The 19,716-nt window shown below is 37.4% G+C and overlaps 1 protein-coding gene across 2 annotated transcripts in view; it reads left to right on the top strand.

Moving 5' to 3' along the window:
- Positions 1-17,977, top strand: part of LOC121326724 (cytoplasmic protein NCK1-like) — a 59,954-nt gene extending 41,977 nt beyond the window's left edge. Inside the window, exons 1-3 of one of the 2 annotated variants that reach the window (XM_041270145.1) lie at positions 2,048-2,192; positions 12,313-13,031; positions 14,300-17,977. In XM_041270145.1, coding sequence (XP_041126079.1) covers positions 2,144-2,192; positions 12,313-13,031; positions 14,300-14,494 — 963 coding nt within the window. In that variant the 5' untranslated portion in view covers positions 2,048-2,143 and the 3' untranslated portion in view covers positions 14,495-17,977. Of the gene's footprint in view, positions 1-2,047; positions 2,193-12,312; positions 13,032-14,299 lie in introns of those variants that run through there. The other variant, XM_041270144.1, reaches the window with a different exon arrangement.
- Positions 17,978-19,716: the final 1,739 nt, after the last annotated feature.

Raw genomic sequence — 19,716 nt, 5'->3', positions numbered from 1 at the left:
ATGAGACCTCTTTCATATCTGTATCTATGAACTAGTTTGACATCTGATCCAACTCTGATCAGTACAGCCAGGTTGAGATTTTCAACGTGAAGAAATTGATATACCATTTTGGTCAGGCTGGCTGGTGGTGGTGCCGTCAGACCTGGAAGAACACACAGCACTGCGAGTGAAATGAAGAGACATCCACAGCAGATTGGGGAAATCTTGCAACTAACAAACAAGTATCGTGCTGGTGTTACGTTTTTATCTTTATTCTCTCCTGACTCGCCTGTTCTCTACTCACGAACACCCAACCCAGTGTGCGTGAAAACTAACTCTGTATATACAGCTGTGCTGAGATTCAATTACTAATTAATCATTCACTTGAATCCCAGCACATGAACTAATCTGTGCACTCCTCGTGTTCACATACTGTTACATACTTTATCAGCACGTGAAGTGACTGCCATCCCCGTGTCTAAATAAAACTATATATTTTAAATTACTCGTTCCACTTAGCCCTGTTCTATCCCATGTACCAACATTAACACACTACACGCAACATCAAACACAAATATGCACAGGGGTGGGGCACCCCCGCCACAACTATGCAGTGGATTGTATCTTGTTTTAGGTATTTTTATCTTAAACTCGAACACCCAGTAGGTCAAGAAAAAACAACCATTGTTCAGAAAGCATTGAAAAGATGTGATGGTATGCCCAGATGTCTGCGGCCGGTGGTTGATGTATACAGTTTGCTTGATTTTAGTGGTATTTTCAATAAAGTAAATTGGTGAATTAGTCTCTTAGGGGTATTATGTTAGACAGCATTGTAAACTACAAGCCTATAGCTGCAGTCATGCAGTCTTGTATAAATTCTGTTATGTGAACGAATAGAGACATGGTTACTTTTGCAGATAGGGTCATCGTTACTGTGGAACACATAGGAAGCAATGTGTGCCTCTTACAAAAATTACCTTGACCTTTCACCTCTCCTTAAGGTCAAATGTAAAACTTGCTTATAACTCCTTACATAGTGTAGATAGTCATGGTTAATGTCGAACACAGATAGGAACACATCTGCTCTGTCCAAAAATTACTTTCCGTGTGACCTTTGACTTCTCCGTAAGGTAAACTGTAAAACTAGCTTATAACTCGTTAGAGTGCAGATAGGTTAATGCTTACTATATAACACATATAGGAATCCATATATGCTGTATTCAAAAATGACCTTGATTGTGACCTTTGCAGTATATAGCAGTATTTAACTATGGTGCTTATTGTACAGTTCAAGAACTTACTATGTATAGGCCTATGAGGAGCTGTATCGTAGAGAATATGAAGGTCACATGGTTTGGCACCCATTTTGAATTTTGGACAATTTACAGAAATTCTTCTCTGAAACCACTTATAGCAGAGATGCCACACTTTGGGCATTGGCCCTTGGTCATTAATGCTAGAGAGCTAAATACAGAAATGAGGCTGCTTAAACAGCTGTAACTAGAAATAATTTTGTGACAAGTTTTAGTAGTCATTCTTCTGTAGATTTGTTATTATTTTAAAGGATCTTGCTGCATGGATAAACTAAGTGAATCGTGTGGCATGATTTTAATGTCACTAAATGTCAACGGAGCGGTATGTAAAGGGACAATTTATTGATTTAACCACATTTCCAAACTTCATTAGCAAAAATTCCATGTGTGGGTAGTTGTAGCTTTTACGTATGATCATGTGGTTAGGGTGCACAGCATTTTAATGTTTAAATTTGTAAGAATCGAACAGTATTGAAAGCACAAAGCTAATACAGAATGGAAGAATACAGTAGTTTAGTCCCCCCCCCCAATGATTTAAAGAGTATGTTTGTACAGGCAAGTTCACTGGGTGACTTTTTTTTTTAATTAAACACACGTACAGGAAGGTCATTTCCGGCAGTAAGTGATGAAATTCTGGTTGTCCTGACAACAGGCAATGACTTGTTTGACAGGTTCCTTCAGAACCCTACAGGAATGGGCCAGCCCGGCAGCTGGAAAGTTTCAGTGGAGGCCCCAGAGCTTTTCATTTGCTGGGCTGGTCACATGACTGGGTGGGGAGTTTCAGTGATAATTACAGAATGCTTTCTGGGAGTTCAAAGGGAATAACTCAACATTAGCTGGGGAGAAGACAGATGCAGGGAGCAAAAATGGATATGTCAAACCTCTTTAAACATTTCTTCAGTAAGTTTTTTTTTTTTTTGTTTTGTTTTCCTATTATATTAAACTTATTGCTTATAAGCTTGTCTTTGTGCTCAGTTGACCTGCATTTTTGAGTAACTTGTTTTTCTAGTTTTAATTGTGTTGAAGACTTCCGTGCGTAAATGTTCTTATTTCTTTTAGTTTTTTTTATTTTTTTGTACAAAAAACATTAAAAAAAAGGGGTAGGTTTAAGTTCTAAATTCTGACGTTGTTGTTGGTAATATTTGACTTCTACAAAGTTAATGCTTGTGACGGAATCACACTGAGAATTTAAAATGCAGAGATTCTTACAATCATTCATCTGTGTTGACCAGCTCCCTCCTATAATTAATATTGTGAGTTCTACAAGTTTGACCGAAATCTCTGCATGTTGCATAATACTAAGATATGTGTGTTTAAGAGCTTGTTGTGTAAGAATTCTAAATAGTCTCAAGGTACTAATAATGTTAGGATATTTCGTAGAAATACATCAGATGTATCTATTTTTAAATTCATTGGTACTGTGAAGTTTGGTTAACACTGACTTGTTTGTGTAATTTTTTGGTAGATTGTTTTTAGTATAACTAGCTGTGTGTGCCAGACATCAAAGGGCACTATTATTACTGAACTGCATGTATTTGCCAAACCTTTTTGGAGAAAAAATACACTCTGCTGTTACCAGTTTGTGAGCTTTACTAATGTATTGCAGTGCTACTTATTCTAAAGTGCATCCACTGAGCAATGTAATTCACTTTCATAGGCATGTTCACAGATTTGTTTCCACAAGCGGAAATCATATTTCTCAAGGCATACTCGTCTGAATCCAGCGAGAAATTGAGCTAAAGGAAGTGGGATGGGTTGGGGCTGCTGAATCATCTGTATTTGCTTCTCGGATCTGGCTGATATTTTTTGTGTTAGCAGAATAGCGGGAAGGGCATCCGTCTGTTGTAATTTGGCACAGACAGAAGCAGCATGTGGTGGGGGGGTGGTGGGGAGTTCCTGAGAACAAAAGTTTGTTAGTGTTGTGGTCAAAAGCATTACTGAAATCTTACGCAAGGCAGATATGATTGCATAAAAGAAAATTAAAATTATAGGCTATATATATATATATATATATATATATATATATATATATATATATATATATATATATATATAATGCACATCCAGATTCCTAGTATTTGCTACCGCAGCAATCTGGCAACCAGCAAACCCTGGCTGCAATGTACAAAACTTTGCACTGTGGGCATTGATGGTTTGCCTCGTGTTCATCTAAGCTATTTGCCCAGCAGCGGTGGTAATTATTTATTCCTGCACACTGACTATTATATAGCCAACACATTATTTACTGTAGATGTTTAAAGTTACACTATAAAGCAAACTGTTAACTAAGGGATCCAGTGAGGGGGAAACACACAGTGTCTTGGACACAGATGGTATGCCTTCTTTTTATACAATACCAGTATTTCTTGCTGAGAAAAACAGCAGATGCTTGGCCTACTCTACTTGGAGTTTAGAAAAGGACAAAAACTGGGGAGTCACCCCAAACTTCACATTCACAATGCAAACTGCGTGTAATGTACATCAACATAGTGTTGTGCAGGGTGGCTGTCTTCCAGTTTACTACGTGCATTACTATTATTATAATGTTATATGTGGAACACGTAGCACAGTATTTTAACTATGGCTCCCAACTATAATGAGAGAGTACAGGTATATATTTTTTGAATTGGTAATTTAAGGATTTAAAGTGTATACCTTGTCACCGCGCTTCAAGTTGACAGACCTGCATTCTTTCCTTGCAGTTTCTTTCAAACATACAGTCACATATCAGGTCACAATCACCTAGCAGGTTATTAAGTGTTTGTTTTTTTATGCAGTGCCTCTGATGGCATCTGTCTCGTCTGGCTGTGGGCTATCCTACATCAGTAGGTTTCTTAAAACAGAGGAGTTAAATTTTGAGTGTGGTGCAACAAGGTACCAGTTGAATTTGAAAGTGGATGTCTTCATGACCCTCTGAAGAGCACATTTGTGCTTGTTCTTGTTCAGCTGCAAGTGAGTTCATCAAGCTTAATGGGAAATTGTAAAGAATATATTTGAAACATCTCTGATACATCTGCAGATTCTATAACACGTTGTGACTGATATCGCATGTCACTGAGGGCTGTTTGTGGAATGTTTGCACACCTTGTATTTGTTTTGTGGTATTCCATAGAAGCATGCTGCTAGTTAATGGCGAGTGAGCTTTGAAGTCTACACACCCAGTTTTTCCCCACTGTCAAGCAGCAATGGTCATTAAGAACCTTGACTGTTTGCTCAGCTAGTTTGTTTTGTGATGTAATTTCTTAATTGATTCCAGTCGAAACAGAGAAGGAGAATGACTTGGTTATGTTTGCTTAGATAATTTAAACCCAGAGAGGCCAAAAAATAATATTCTGTTCACACAAGGTCTCAAACTGTTAAATCTTTCCTACACTTTCAAAAAGATGTGAGCGTTGCTGTGTGTTTTGAGTTTTATTTTCCCCCCATGTTTAATCTAATTTTAATTTAATATTTTATCAAAACTTACATAATAAATGTCGGTATCATCAAACACCCTCTGTAGTTACATTACTGGTTTGAACCTTCAATCGCCTTTATATTCAGAAAGGTAATAAAATGCTCTTAATAGTTATTATGAGAAACTGACTTGGATGCATTATAGATAGGGCTTTTGATTTTTGGTTTTAACCAGTAAAACACCCCGATACAAAAAAAATGAAATCTGTGTATAGCCAATTAACACCGAAAACACTGGAAATGGTAACTGAATTCACGGTGACTTAATCGCTTTCTTATTTAAAAAAAAATAAATAAATAAATCCTATGTCCAAAAAAAAAAAACTACCGTTTCGTGCAGCTGGGCAATGTCCATCCTTCCTGACTCGTATTCGTCACAGATTTATTCTGAATAGTTTTAAACCCACCCCAGCTACTGAGTGGCAGAACATTCTTCTATTCTATCTATTCTATTGGAGAATCCGCTTGCGAGATTTAAACAGAGATTACAATTACAATAGAAGGCTTGTTAATGGGATTTAAAGCTAGATATTACAGTTAGATAGTGAGAATTTAAAATAGAATTGCAGATAATCTCTCCTGAATGTTGCCAAGCAACTGAACGCTTAAGGCTAGGTCAAGACTGGCTGGTTTCCTCCTGGCCTGTCAGGGTGGCTGGGCAGTCAGGGTTGCTGAAGCACAGTGAGTTGTACTGCCCCTGGACAACTCTTCTCCCCAATTGTTGTGGCTGATGCTGCTTTCTGTCTTTTAGTTTCTAACTTATTTTATGAATGGTGACAGTGCATGATCTCATCATCCCCTGTCCAGCGTATTGTATTGACCACTTGAACATGGTGCCTGACTCATACTTTCCGTGATCCGGTATTAGCTGCTGACAGTTTTGTAATGTTGTGTGTGGGTCCTTCAATATCAGTACCGGGTCTGATCAGTGAGACGATGAAAAACTATTTCCTTTGGAAATAAGTTGACTGACGTTGGTTTGCTGTTCTGTCAAATGCCCATGGAACCTAATTGTTTCTCATCGTACAAAGATGATTCAGTGTTTTGAATCGCTGCTGTAAATTTTAACATTTTCCAATTACATTTTTAAATGTCTATTTTGATAAAACAGTGTTTATCTCCTAATAAGCGAAGAACATAAATTGCAGAAAAAAGTAAATTCTGATTTAACGTGGTGTTGCTATGCCTCCATAGTATTATTTTTGACAGAGCGTACTGTATCCTTATCACGAACAGAATTTAAGCAGTTCTGAGGGGTGCTGCAGTAGAGGCATGTTTGAGTGATTTAAAACTCAAAGCTGCTGCAAAAGTTGAGTACTAGCAATGCAAGTGTATAGAAGCTCCTAGGAGAATCACAGGCAGTGTTGGTCCACTCACAAGAAAGCTCCATCTAGAACTCAAATTAATGTCTGTAATGGTCTAAAACAAAATACGAAATGCAGCCCAAATGCTTGTTGTAGTAGCCCATAGAAACAGATTTAATACTTGGCAAAACATTCCTGAAAGATGTGAGAGGATTACTGTATACAGCAACTGTTTTATAACCGTTTTATAATTAAACTGCTTATTATACCCAACGGCAATAAAAAAAAGACTGTGTATTTTCGTTACAAGTGGAAAAGCCTTGTAGCATGAATCCTAATGCCATCAGCCTCAAATCTGCTTTCAGGTCGAATGTCTCTGGAATCAGAAATGAAAAAGTTTTCAATGTGAATGTAATCCTGATTTCTGTTATGGTTTGTTTGTTTTTTTAATTTTTTTTTTATATAAATGCTGTGTGGGTTTAAGGTATATGCATGTCAATGCCAAAGAGGAAATCAGGATGTTGATTTAGCTAAATACTAACACTTGGGCAATAAGAAAGAAGACAGGTTTGGAACATCTGGATAAAATGTGCCTTTCAAAACAGAGACATTGCTGGACAATGCAAGCTGTTTTGAAGTAAAAAAAAAAAAAAAGTTTTCTACAACTTATTTGTTTTTATAAGATCTATGCTATCAAGGTACTGTGCAACGTAATTTGAGTCTGCTTTGATATAATACATATGAAATGCATTTCAAGGATTATTGGTATACGCTTCACATATTAACTTTTAATATTGAGCAAATGCTGTTATTTTTTTTGGAGCAGTCCAGTTTGGCCTGGAGGCCTGCACCTGCCTCTGCTATCAACAGTATTTTCCAATTATCTGCTTCTACATTATAAAAAAAAATACAATAATAATAATAATAATAATAATAATAATAATAAATAATAATAATGAAAAGCTGTGTAAATGTTATTGTAGCAGGTCAGCAGCAGAGAGCCCTGCGCATTATTGAGACGGGGCAGGGCAAAGCCGTGTTTTGTTGTTTTGAAGGCGTAGCCAAATGTTTTTGTTTTGTACTGTTTGGTAGTGTGGATGGGAAGCCTCATCCGCTATTAAAAAAAAAAAAAAAAAAACTTGTGCAGGTGGCGGCCATCTCCCGAATTAGGTGATTTAATTTGTTGCTAATCGGGAAGTGATCAACTGTATATAAACCTGCGGAGCTCTGCACTCTGGGTGGGTATTCGGAAGAGGAACAGGAGAGCGAGAGGAGAGAGAAATTTAAAACGAAGCCCAGCCTTACCTATTGCTTAGTGTTTTGTGGTTTGTTTTATTTACACCTTTTCTTTTGTGCCCTGTGAGCAAGTGTTTTTCTGTTTTTAGATATTTATTTTTGTTTAAATAAACAGCGCCGCAGTGCTTTTTCACTGCAGTACTTGCCTGTGTGTTTGATTCCTGCCCCTGGCCTGATGTCGCCACACGCCATTCCTGTCACAGTTATCAATGTTCTTTATTCTAGTTCTTGGAATCCACAATTCTGACTGTTTCGGCACATGTTTTTACATTTCTCTCCACTGCACTTTGAGGGTTTGGTTGGTACCGTTGCTTTTGTGCTTTTTAAAGAAAACCGTACCCCAAACAAAACACGTGTTTAGTTGAATTGTGCACCTCACAGAAAGGAAGAATTGGTTTGGAATCTGCTCTCTGCTCTTTCATTGCACGTTGCAGTTTGCATCTGCCAGAAAAGTTTTGTAATTTGAGTCTTAAATAGATAAGAACTGTTTTTTTTTTTTTTTATACGAGTCAAATATTCATTCTGTCTTTAACCTTTACTACAGTAAGATGGAGGCAAATATTAGTAGTTCTTATGAAGTAATTAAAGTGAATCCACATTGTTCAGTTTTGTATGTTACCCATGTCTGTTAAGGATCTTTCTGGAACATATATAAAACTCTTTGATGTTTAGTTATTAATGCCTCAGGACAATATGACCCGAGATATTTATCCATGTAGCTTTGCATACATTTAGAAGGCTTTCAATTGGTCTTTTGTCTTTAAATTTGTATTACTACTGTTATCATTAACAGTATCTCCACAATAACAGCCTCTGATAATGTACCATAGTTATACATACTTCTGCACTATCCGCCAACTTATTTTTGTTTTATAAAATTGACAATTTTATGATGCAATTAAATACTATATACCTCAGTTTATTACTTTCTAATATTTCGCATATAAACATGCATACTGCATTGCATTACAATGGAGATTAAATTAATTGCATAGCTTGAAGATGAAAGTAAATGCAGGAATCTCATCTTGTAATTACATGTTTTTAATTGGTACTTTCCCGTTTAAGGTATATCTGACAGTCTAAAATGTGTTTTATTCCCCTTAAACTGTTGTTGGCCACAACCACACCACACCACCACCACCACCACCACCACCACTGAGATTTCATTGACTAATAAGTCTAGTTTAACAAACGCTGTTTATTACACTTAATAGATTAGTGAATAGCCGTCTTTCATATACAGGGTGTCAGTACTTAGTCTGCATGTCTTATGCACATGAAAATGTAGTTTAACATGGCAATGCGTGATGCAATAATGATGGCTGTGATGACACTCCCGAAAACCTTTTTAGAAGGCAAAATATATTAGTTCACATTTACAATAATAGAATTGCTTTATTTATAAATTCATTTAAGATTTGGAGTAATTTAGTTTGGCATGTAACTATTCACAAACCACCATTTGCAACCTCCTAAGAAGTATTTGGAGGTAGTGCTACAACAACGGTACCGTTAAAAATGTTTCTATTTATTTGAAATAAAATTTATTTAAGTAAAACAAAAATCACCAACCCTGTAAATGGGTCAATAAAATGTTGTAGACCTGTTTAGTGGCATTCTTTCTTCAATGCAAGGAGCCTGAGACCAGTGCTGAATGTGCAAGTCCAGTATCTTATTTAGGTCGCCTTGAAATCATAAAAAGAAAATTGACAGAACTGTGCCATGTAAGCCATCGGGAGACAAATCACACTGAACATTTCCATCAATGCGTTCCATAAGTTAACCAACTACAGCATTACCATTTTCTGTCAAATATTTACGATTTAAGGGGCGTTCACACCGAACGCAGCATGCAGGGGAAGAGATAAAAATAACTCAACTTTTGCCGCAGCACTTCGTGATGTACATTACCAACAGCCAATCAGAAGACAACAACGGACTCGCAGAGAATGAATGAACAGTTAATATGGAGTACTACCGCCAGCACTACTGATGGTTATGATCCACCTACACAATAATCAGACTTTGATTGGCCAACATAATCAGGTGATAAAGCGTTTGTGACAGAGAACCACATTAATGTCATTTGATCCTCTGATGTCCTTAACTTCTGCTGTATCCTAGGATACCGTGGGCTGCATATTACAATGTCAAAATATTGTGTATTTCCTAGAAAATAGTACCGGAAAATTATTGAATAATAGACAAAAATCTGGTATAAATCAGTAAAAACCGAAGTCTGTTAAATTTCTGTAAAATTCGGGAAAAAAAATGGAAACGTCGAACACTACTCGCACGACTTGGAATGTATTATTGTCCACAGTATATGCCCTGAGCCGTGACTGGAAGGCACTGTCGTGTGTACCTGCACTTGCCATTGACATAATCTTTCATGGCTAGCCAGACTAGAAAATAAATACCACTTGTACTGTGGAATGATAATTGTTGACCTGCTCTGCAATGTTAGACATGCGTGTTGACTCAACAGTTGTCTAATATTGCGTGTGTGACCTACTGAATATGTATGTTTGAGTATGGACTGTTTTATAACCTTCAGAGGATTGATAATTGTAATGTTTTTATCCCTGTCAAGGTGTTTTTTTAAATGTAAAGCTGATGGTGTTTTAGAGCTCCTGCCTTTTAAACTTGTACCTGCAGCCTGGTGAAAACTATTAGCCAGGAGATCTAATATTGAATCACAACGTTGCGACTAGCCATGCTTTTTGGAGTTCTTGGTGCTGTAGAGCCCGTAAAAAGGTGCACCCAAGTAGATTTCGAACTTCTTCACAAAGCACTAAAGCTGTGTTGGGTGTGCTTGCATTACAGCTGTAGTTACTTTCGTCACTGGGGTTCAGTGTAATTAAAGGCTGTCTTAATGTAGTTTGCTTGTGCAGCACATGCTTGATGTTTGAGTTTAAGGTGTGTAGGTCAAAACCAAATACACTAAATGTTTAGGATTAAAGCCTCCAATTTTATGTTTGGAATATTCACTTACTGTACATAAGTGCACATACATGTTTATTTTAGGTTCTGTTTTTATTTGATGCCGATTTAAGAGCAGAGGTTGCTGAGAAACAATAAGGGTGGCAATACTGTTCCATTCTGTGCTGGTTTTGGTATCCCAACCTACCCCTTTAATCTTCCACACTTTTTTCTTGAGAAATGTTGACCACAGTATCTGGTTGAATACACCTGCTCTCTTAGGATTGTGCCAGTGACCTGCCAACTGAGCTAGACACGCCTATTATTATTATTATTATTATTATTATTATTATTATTATTATTATTATTATTATTATTATTATTATTATTAGTTTATTTAGCAGATGCCTTTATCCTTACAGAGACTAGGGTGTGTGAACTATTCATCAGCTGCAGAGTCACTTAAAACATTTCACCCGAAAGACGGCGCACAAGAAGGTTAAGCGACTTGCTCGGAGTCACACAGTGTCAGTGAGTGAGCCAGGTTTTAAACCATCGGACCACACAGCCTCCAGGAAGTTTAAACATTTCAGCAATGAAGTATTCGTTACTAAGCACTCTAGACTTTTTGAGCAATTCACTGGAGGTCTGCGCATTTCTGTTTACGAACCTTTTCACACAGAATGTTGTGTGGTTCCAGTTGAATCTTTTTCCCCACCCAGTTGACAGTAAAAAACAAAGCCAGACAGATCTACTAAAACAAGCACACAAAAACCACACAGAGCCAAACTTGCGAAAGCAAACCTAACACGCTGTTGTTTTATTTATTTTACATGCAGAAGTGATGTCCCGAGCTGCAGGTGCTGACTCTACAGTCTGCTTAAGATGTTTACCCTGCACTGTTGCATGCTAAGCAAATATCTGGATTTGACTCTCTGTTAGGGATGAACTGCAAGGGAGTTTCCGGGGTGACATGATGCAAAGGGTTGAATCAGAGAGGATTTAGTAGCATTGCCAACAGTTGCTCGCTCGGGAATGATCTAGATTAAAAACTGACAGAAAAGTAATCCTTAACATCACGCTGTAACTTGCATTAATACTTCTTGAGATGCATGCATTTAAATAAAACTTTGGGTACAGATAGTTGAAATACATTACATTGTTTTCACAGTTAATCTCAGAGAGCACGTGCTGTATTGAGACAATACCAGCAAAATCGTTTCATTTGGCGTGATGGTATTTAGCTGTTCTTGCTTGGGTCTTGACAGACTATGCAAAAATTAATTTATGAAGGAAACTAAAAATCCTTGTCATCCCTGTGCATTGCTTTCTGGGTATGGTGATTTGGCAATTTTACACAACCACAACATACAGTTACACTTTGCTCTTTAGTCAATGGGGAAATGTATTGGTCCGTTTCCAACCATGTTGATTCGGAGCAAGTAAGCGATTCCTCCTGGTGTCATTATTGGTCAGGTCCAGTTTGTAAGACCAAAGCTGAATCTGTTGTTTAAATGATTGAAAACTCATTGTGAAGCCAAACTGGTGGGTGCATCTCATTACATTAAGATGGTATATCAGGCTACTTATGACCTAATGTTGCTGCAGTGTGTGGTCATGGGAATTTTTGGTTTTCAGATGACAAAAACCTAAAGCTTTGATTTTAGTTTCATGCTCGGTCGACGTAAACTGTTGTGTATAATTATTTGTCAAGTTTGATTTGTGAGTATTTTACAAGATAATGAACCCTTTTTTGGCAGTAATTTTTGCAGCTGCCACATTGATAATGCCTCATATAATGACTATATGTGGAGGATGATATAAAAAAACTAAATGTGGTGTTTTTTGTTTTTTTTATTTTTTTTAAATAGCTTGTAAAATGGTGTGAATAGTCATGCGAGTTGTAGCTAAGTAGGATTTTAAATATTTCTTGTTTTGTGTTCCTTTAAGTACCCCCTTTGCATAATTCTATGCATTCCATCATACAAGCAATCGTACAAAAGAAACAGCGCTAACTATATCCTTATTATCTATTCCAGGAATTGGGAAAGTGAAGCGGAAAACCAGCATGAGGGACACGGCTTCAAACGCAGACGCCGACTTTTACTCGGACAACGGCGAGCGCCTCTATGACCTCAGCCTGCCAGCGCTGGTCAAGTTCAGCTACGCGGCCGAGCGGGAGGACGAGCTTTCACTGGTCAAGGGGACGAAGGTCATAGTCATGGAGAAGTGCAGCGATGGCTGGTGGAGGGGCGGCTACAATGGGCACGTGGGGTGGTTCCCTTCCAACTACGTGGTGGAGGGTTCAGACGGCTCGTCTGCAGACCCTGTGAGCTCACTGACTGAAAAGCTGGCTGCCGTGGTGCATAATGCCAACAGCAGCCGTGTGTTACACGTGGTGCAAGCCCTCTACCCCTTCAGCTCCTCCAACGACGAGGAGCTCAACTTCGAGAAGGGCGAGATCATGGATGTTGTTGAAAAGCCAGAGAATGACCCAGAGTGGTGGAAGTGCAGGAAAAGCGATGGCCAAGTGGGGCTGGTGCCAAAGAACTATGTGAACGTGATGCCGAATTCTCAGAACTCTCCAAATAGCGCCGGCCCCCCCCCACCGGACTGTGATTACATAGTGCCGGCCACCAGAGGGAAGTTTGCAGGCAGACCCTGGTACTATGGGAAAGTAACAAGACATCAGGCGGAAATGGCTTTGAATGAGAGGGGGGGAGAAGGAGATTTCCTCATTCGAGACAGCGAGTCCTCGGTAAGCTGAATGAGTGGGCTTTAACGTTATTTAGAGACAGTTGTAGGTCAGTTAAAAATGGTTAAGAGGAGCAGGGTTGCAGCATGATATTTTCAGCTATCAGCTGTTTTTTTTAATGTTTGAGTGAAATGCCAAGGTGTCTGATACGGCTTCTGGCTGGCCTGGTGAACCCATGCCTCACATGATACAGTGGTCAGTGTGTTTAACCAAATAAGTAATACAGTTGCTCCCATAGAGTGGAACCACAATGGTTAAGTTTTATAACAAAAAAAAAAAAAAAAAAATTACTCTGGAAAAACCTGCTCATGTAATAGATCTTGTATATGAAGTACATAAGCTACACATTCACAAGTCTAAACGTGAATGAAGTTACATAACACAATCTGAATACATTGTTATTTAAGTGTAAATGGACAATGATATCCTTCTTAAAGAATGTGCTTTTACAGAAATGGTTCCAGCCATAGCTGATTTAGAGGAATACTGTTATAAATAGATGGGTCAATTTGGCGTTCAATGTAAAATCAACTAGTTCTGAGACGATTGCAGTGATGGGTTCTGTGAATGTCTGTACTAAATGGACGAAGGTGTAAAATAAATTAGAAGCAGTATAGTGAGCAGTGTTAGCATAGTCAGGGACAAGGTCTTGAACTGATCAGCCACTTTTTTTTTCCAGGGAGGTTTTGCCAGGGTGGTGGTATGAATTTTGGTCATTGAAGAGAAGGGTTTTTTGACAGTTCTATGCTGTAGAATTGTACTTGGTTCGGAGAAGAACTGTACTTGGGTGGTGTCAGAGGAAAAGTAAATTGAATCTATTGGTGTGCTTTTGGGATCCCTGGCACAAACCTTCTGCAATGTGTGCATGACATATACCCATTCTTATGTTTGGTTAAAAGCGATGAAGGGATAACATATTCACTGTGTACACATTTTCTTTCATGTGCTTTTTGAACTGTGTATTAAGGATTACATCACCCTTTCTTACGAATTCCATGTCTTTTGATCACTGGCTGAATGCTTCTCATACCACCACCATGGTTTGAACTAACCCAAGCATGTTGAAAGAGGCAAGCCATGGAAATGTTATCTCAAAGGCATAAAGAAACTTGTCAAACCTTTTAACTCTCCTTTTTAGATAAAGAACAGAAGTTTATTTTTAAACAGTGATTGTCTCACTCCAGTTACACTTGTAATTCTGTGTCCATGGTAACTATAACTACAGTATTTTGTCTTTTTTTTTAATTTAATGTTCTTTCTTTCTTTTCCAGCCAAATGACTTCTCAATCTCCTTGAAAGCACAAGGCAAAAATAAGCATTTCAAGGTGCAGCTAAAGGATGGCCTCTATTGCATTGGACAGCGCAAGTTCGATTCTATGGAAGAGCTGGTGGAACATTACAAAAAGGCACCAATTTTTACCAGTGAACAGGGAGATAAACTGTACCTCATTAAGGCCTTGTCTTGATCACCAGAAAAAAAACAAAAAAACAACAACCAAAAAAAAAACTTGAATACTTTATTGCGACCAGCTGGTGGTAAAGAACAAAATGGCTGGACGCTATGTAACAAAGACGGATAATGTTCAGTTCATGTTTTTAGGTCATAGGTATGTATCTATATTGACTACAACAGTTATTTAGCTTATACCAATGTTTTATGTTATTATCTTCCTATTTTAAAACGCTCCTTTTCCGATGTGATTCTCTGGCTCTGAAAAGCCAGTTTATGATAGTTCCATGGTGTCATTTTAAAGCTATAGTACATTTTGATTAATTTCCACAGATGGAAGATACAATTTCAATTTGGTATTTCAACAAACCTACATCTGTAAATGATCAATAATCAATAATAAAGAAGTCTTGAGTGTAATTGTGGCCTGATCCCTCCTGTGCTTAACCTTGACAAGCCTGCCTTTTCTTGTGGTGTTGTTTTTAGTTTTGCTGACAATTTGTTTATTTTAATTGTAAAGGCAAGAAATGATGTGAGAATTGAATTCAATTAGAAGTACAGTACACTAAACCAGTTTGCAGACTGGAACATGCCAAAAAAGAAAGAACCTTTGTGTTTGCCTCAGTAACATAAAGATGGCATTGCTAAAATGCGGTGTACAATTATGTAGTGTGTGCTTTTATTTATATACAGGCTATCACTTCACAATTTAAGGTGCAAGAAAGGAAGGAACCAAAAAGTATAACTGTACAAACAGACCACCCTATGACAACAAATTAAATTGTTTGTCTTGTATTGAAAAGTAAATACAGATGTACAGATATAAATATTTATATTTGTTTAGTTTATTAGTCAGCTGTTTTGTGTGAAGGTGTCTTTCTTAGCTGTGCATACAGATCTGCAATGTTGAAAGAGTACTAACGAAGAGCATTAAACTGCTGTACCAGTGTTTGCTATAATCCAGCATTCGTGGATACATGGAAAAGTAAATCTGAAAACAATCTGTTTTGAGGTGCAACTGCAACAGCGCTCTATCACATCTGCTTCTGCATGTAGACTGCAGATGGACTATTTTACATGGGACTGCTTCACAAGAGAACATCTTTTCACAAGGCAGAAATGGACGACAATGTTCTGAGTTGCTGGATGGGTTTAAGAACAGCTTCATTTATTGCAACCATATGCTGATCTGTTTAAATAAGGTTCAAAGAACTGAACATTTTAGTTGAGCTAAACTGTATATTCTGTAAAGTGGGCTTGTCTCCCCAGTTTGAATTGGCAGCATGCATCACAGCAATTGTAGCAAGTGTCCCTTTTGAGAAGGTTGATTAGAGATGTTAAGCTTGTGTAATAGTAGTAGCAGTACTACTGGTAGTATTTATCCTTTTATTGCATATATACTTTATAATATTATAATCTAATTCTTCTAATCTAAGTTGTCTTTAACTTTCTAGATATATGCAACCACTCCTCCCCTCCTGCAGTTTCGCTGGAATCAATTTTACCCAAGGTGACATGGTTAGCTGAGATAGTATCATAGCCAAGATGGCTATCTTGGGTAGTAGCATGATACATAGGAGATTTATAAAAGCTGGACTTTTTGTTTTTAAAATATGTTTTGGGTGATAGGAAATAAATCCAAACAACAATATAGAAACTAGTAGCATATTCTACAGCAAGGAGACAAAACAAGCTGTTCTTTAAGACTGTACACCAAAGCATATTATTTATTTCTTCTTAGCATTTAATTCACTTATGTTTTGGTATCACATACATAGCCCCCATGTTTACATATTGATATCTGTTAACTTGACAAGCCTTTCTGGGTTCATGTCAAAAAAGCTATACTGATTGTCAGTTATGAGGAAGGATTTGTATGCAGTCAAAGGAGATTAATGTGCCAGTCCTCAAGGTCTTATATAATATTTGTATCATATGCACATTAACTGTCTTAGCTGGAAAACCTTCATTATATAAATATTGAATCAGACAGATTTTGTTTTTTAATGGGGGGTGAATAAATTTGAAAGGTTGTGTACATTTTGTTTGTCAGGAAGTTGCCAATAAGTTGGACTTCTTGACATGGGGACCCAGGGTTTATGCCCTGGCATATTATGTATGGGTATGTGAAGATAGATGAGAATGGAAACTCTAAACAAGAAATGGTACAGTCCCTGGAACTGAGTGAGAGAGTTGTATTGCAACTAGGATTCCTTTAAATGTCTTAACAGTAGCTGCTGGAGTTTGTCACCTCTAAAATGAAAAAAAATAAAATAATAATAAATAAATTTAAATGATGAATTGAAAGGGGCTTATATTTGCTTGTATGTCTTTTTCTCTTTCTGGATTATACTAAAATTGAACCAAAAAGAGTTGGTGTCTGCTCTCAGTGGCCAGATAATGTGAGAATGCCCAGGCTGTTTTAAACATGTGCCTTAGGTGTGAGAAACCAAAGTTTGCAGGGGTGCCTTATACCATCTACATGTTCCTTATTTGTTTTGCAGCCTCTTTTAATATCTTAATACATATGTTTTGAATGATTTGATTTTTCTGTTTAAATCAGTATTTGCCTTGCTTGCTGTTCCAGCAAAAAAAAAAAAAATAAAATAAAAAAATTAAAAAAAACCTGAAAAGACTCCTCGAGGGTTATTATCGAGGTGCAGAAGCATATCGATCCTGCACAGGTTTCAGTGCACAATGCTTTTCATTTTCAATCTTCACAAGCTATTGCAGATAATTATCAAAGAAGAAACCATAGAGAATCCCAGAGCACACTCTTAATAGAATATTAAGAAATGAGATGGGAGTATGTAGGTTTTATAAATCCATGGTGCTGGCAGCATTTGCAATGTTTCTGCTGAACTCCTTATTTGAGAGCATGTGTCTTCTATTGTGTGTGTGGCTGTGTATGCTTTGCTGGGGCTTTTTAAATTCTTTTGTTTTGTTACTGCTATTTTATTGTGTGTCTTGGTGCATTTAAATAGTTAAGTGCATGTGTTTTTAATACCTGTTGCAGTATCACTATTGTGACTGATATTCCTTGTTTTAAAGGTTGTTACTTTTATTTTATCTTAGTCTAGGGGACATTGATGTTTGATTTACCTTTTAAAGGTTAGCTGTTGTGATAGAATCAAGTGACACTTCGTTTAGATTTATTTTCTGCTGTGTATTTCCTTAGACAATTCTGTTATTTACTGTCTCAGCCGTGATTGTTGTATAAACAAGGGATTGCTAATAATGTTTATATAATGTTTAATAATGTTTATCTTAATAATAATGTCCCTGATGTAGAGGGTGATTTTATTACAGACATGATGTGCCACACATCTCCAATTAATCGAGGTCAAGAATGTGTCACCTCAGAAGCTCATGTTTACATCTTAATGGATTAACCAGAAGTCAGCCAGCTTCTATAACGCAGAAAGAGTAATCTACTGTACACATTCAACACAACATATTCACTTTAGGAGAACAGTCTCTTCTTTTTCAAATATCTTTGCCAAATTCAGAAAAATATCTTGGACAACTAAAAGGATTATTAAGTGTAGTATCTTAACATTGCAAGTGTCATTTAAATGTAGAATATTCATCTTGTGCAATGGAGTGATGTGGCCTATACTGTGAAATTAATGTATTGTATTCTTGCTGTTAAAGGAGGGGAATAAACTTCACTTGTGATTTTTTTTACAAAAAAGTTTGTTAGACATGTAAAGAACATAATAAAATCATTAACTCTGTTTTGTTTCTTGGTGTTTTTTCTATAGCGACGAGTCACCTCCAGAATTATTGGCACCCTTGATAGATTTTATGTTCAAATACGGGAAAACTGTAGTCTTTTATACTAATACAATTGCTCAGAGAAAATGTTTATTTTTTAACAAGTATTCTTTTTTTTTTTTTTTTCTCAGACAGGTGTCAATTATTGGCACCCTTAAAGATTCTTATAAATAAAATCAAACAAAATTAAATCTGCATTAACATTCCACTTTAAGTACATATCAGTCTTAAGGAACTGTATTGTAGCCTTCCATGGCTTCCTGTTTCACTGGGGTATAAAAATGAGGTAACACGCATGTAAAATCCATTTGTCATCCATCACCATGGGGACAGTCAAAGAACTCACAAATGAAAAGAGACAGATGGTTGTTGACCTTCATAAATCGGACAATGGGTACAAAAAAATAGCTAAAAACCTAAATGTACCACTTACCACTATTAGGGCAATAATTAAGAAATTCACAACCAGTGGAACAGTGGTAAATCTGCCTGGTAGAGGACGCAAGTGCATCTTGCCCCCACGCACAGTGAGGAAGATGGTTCAGGAGGCAAAGAAGATTCCAAGGGCCACAGTTGGAGAATTACAGAACTTGGTTGCATCTTGGGGTCTCCAAATCTACAATTAGACACTATCTCCATGCCAATAGTCTATTTGGAAGGGTTGTCAGAAAAAAGCCTTTATTGACAGCAACCAACAAATGTAAGCACCTGGAGTTTGCTAAACGGCACTGGCACTTAGATTGTAACAGGGTGCTATGGTCAGACGAGACGAAAATAGAGCTCTTTGGCCACGCACACCAGTGGTGGGTTTTGCGTCGAAGGAAGGATGCGTATGCAGAAAAGAACCTCATACCTACTGTAAAATTGTGGCGGATCTTTGATGTTATGGGGCTGTTGTGCTTCCACTGGTCCTGGGGCCCTTGTTAAGGTCAAAGGCATCAAGAACTCTACCAGGTACCAGGACATTTTAGCCAAAAACCTGGTTGCCTCTGCCAGGAGGCTGAAACTTTGCCGCAAGTGAATCTTCCAGCAAGACAATGACACCAAGCACACATCAAAATTCACAAAGAAATGGTTAATTGTCCACAAAATCAATATTTTGCAATGGCCATCTCAGTCTCCGGACTTGAATCCCATTGAAAACCTGTGGTTAGAATTGAAGAGGGCAGTCCATAAGCACAGACTGAAGGATATCAAGGATCTGGAAAGATTCTGTATGGAGGAATGGTCCAAAATCCCTTCCAGTGTGTTCTCCAATCTCATAAAAAATTATAGAAAAAGGCTATCCTTGCAAGAGGAAGGTGCACAAAGTACTGAAAACAAGGTGGCCAATAATTGAGACACTTAAATTTTTTGGACATAGATTTATAATTTGAGAAATGTGTAATTTTGGTTGATTCCCTTGAATTATTAATAAAGCACAATATATTCCACATGTTGGAAAATTACAATATAGCTCAT

Source organism: Polyodon spathula, chromosome 14 (genome assembly GCF_017654505.1).
Source record: "Polyodon spathula isolate WHYD16114869_AA chromosome 14, ASM1765450v1, whole genome shotgun sequence".
Lineage (NCBI taxonomy): Eukaryota > Metazoa > Chordata > Actinopteri > Acipenseriformes > Polyodontidae > Polyodon > Polyodon spathula.
Note: the sequence above shows the minus strand (reverse complement) of the source record. Positions and strands in the feature narration are given on the sequence as shown.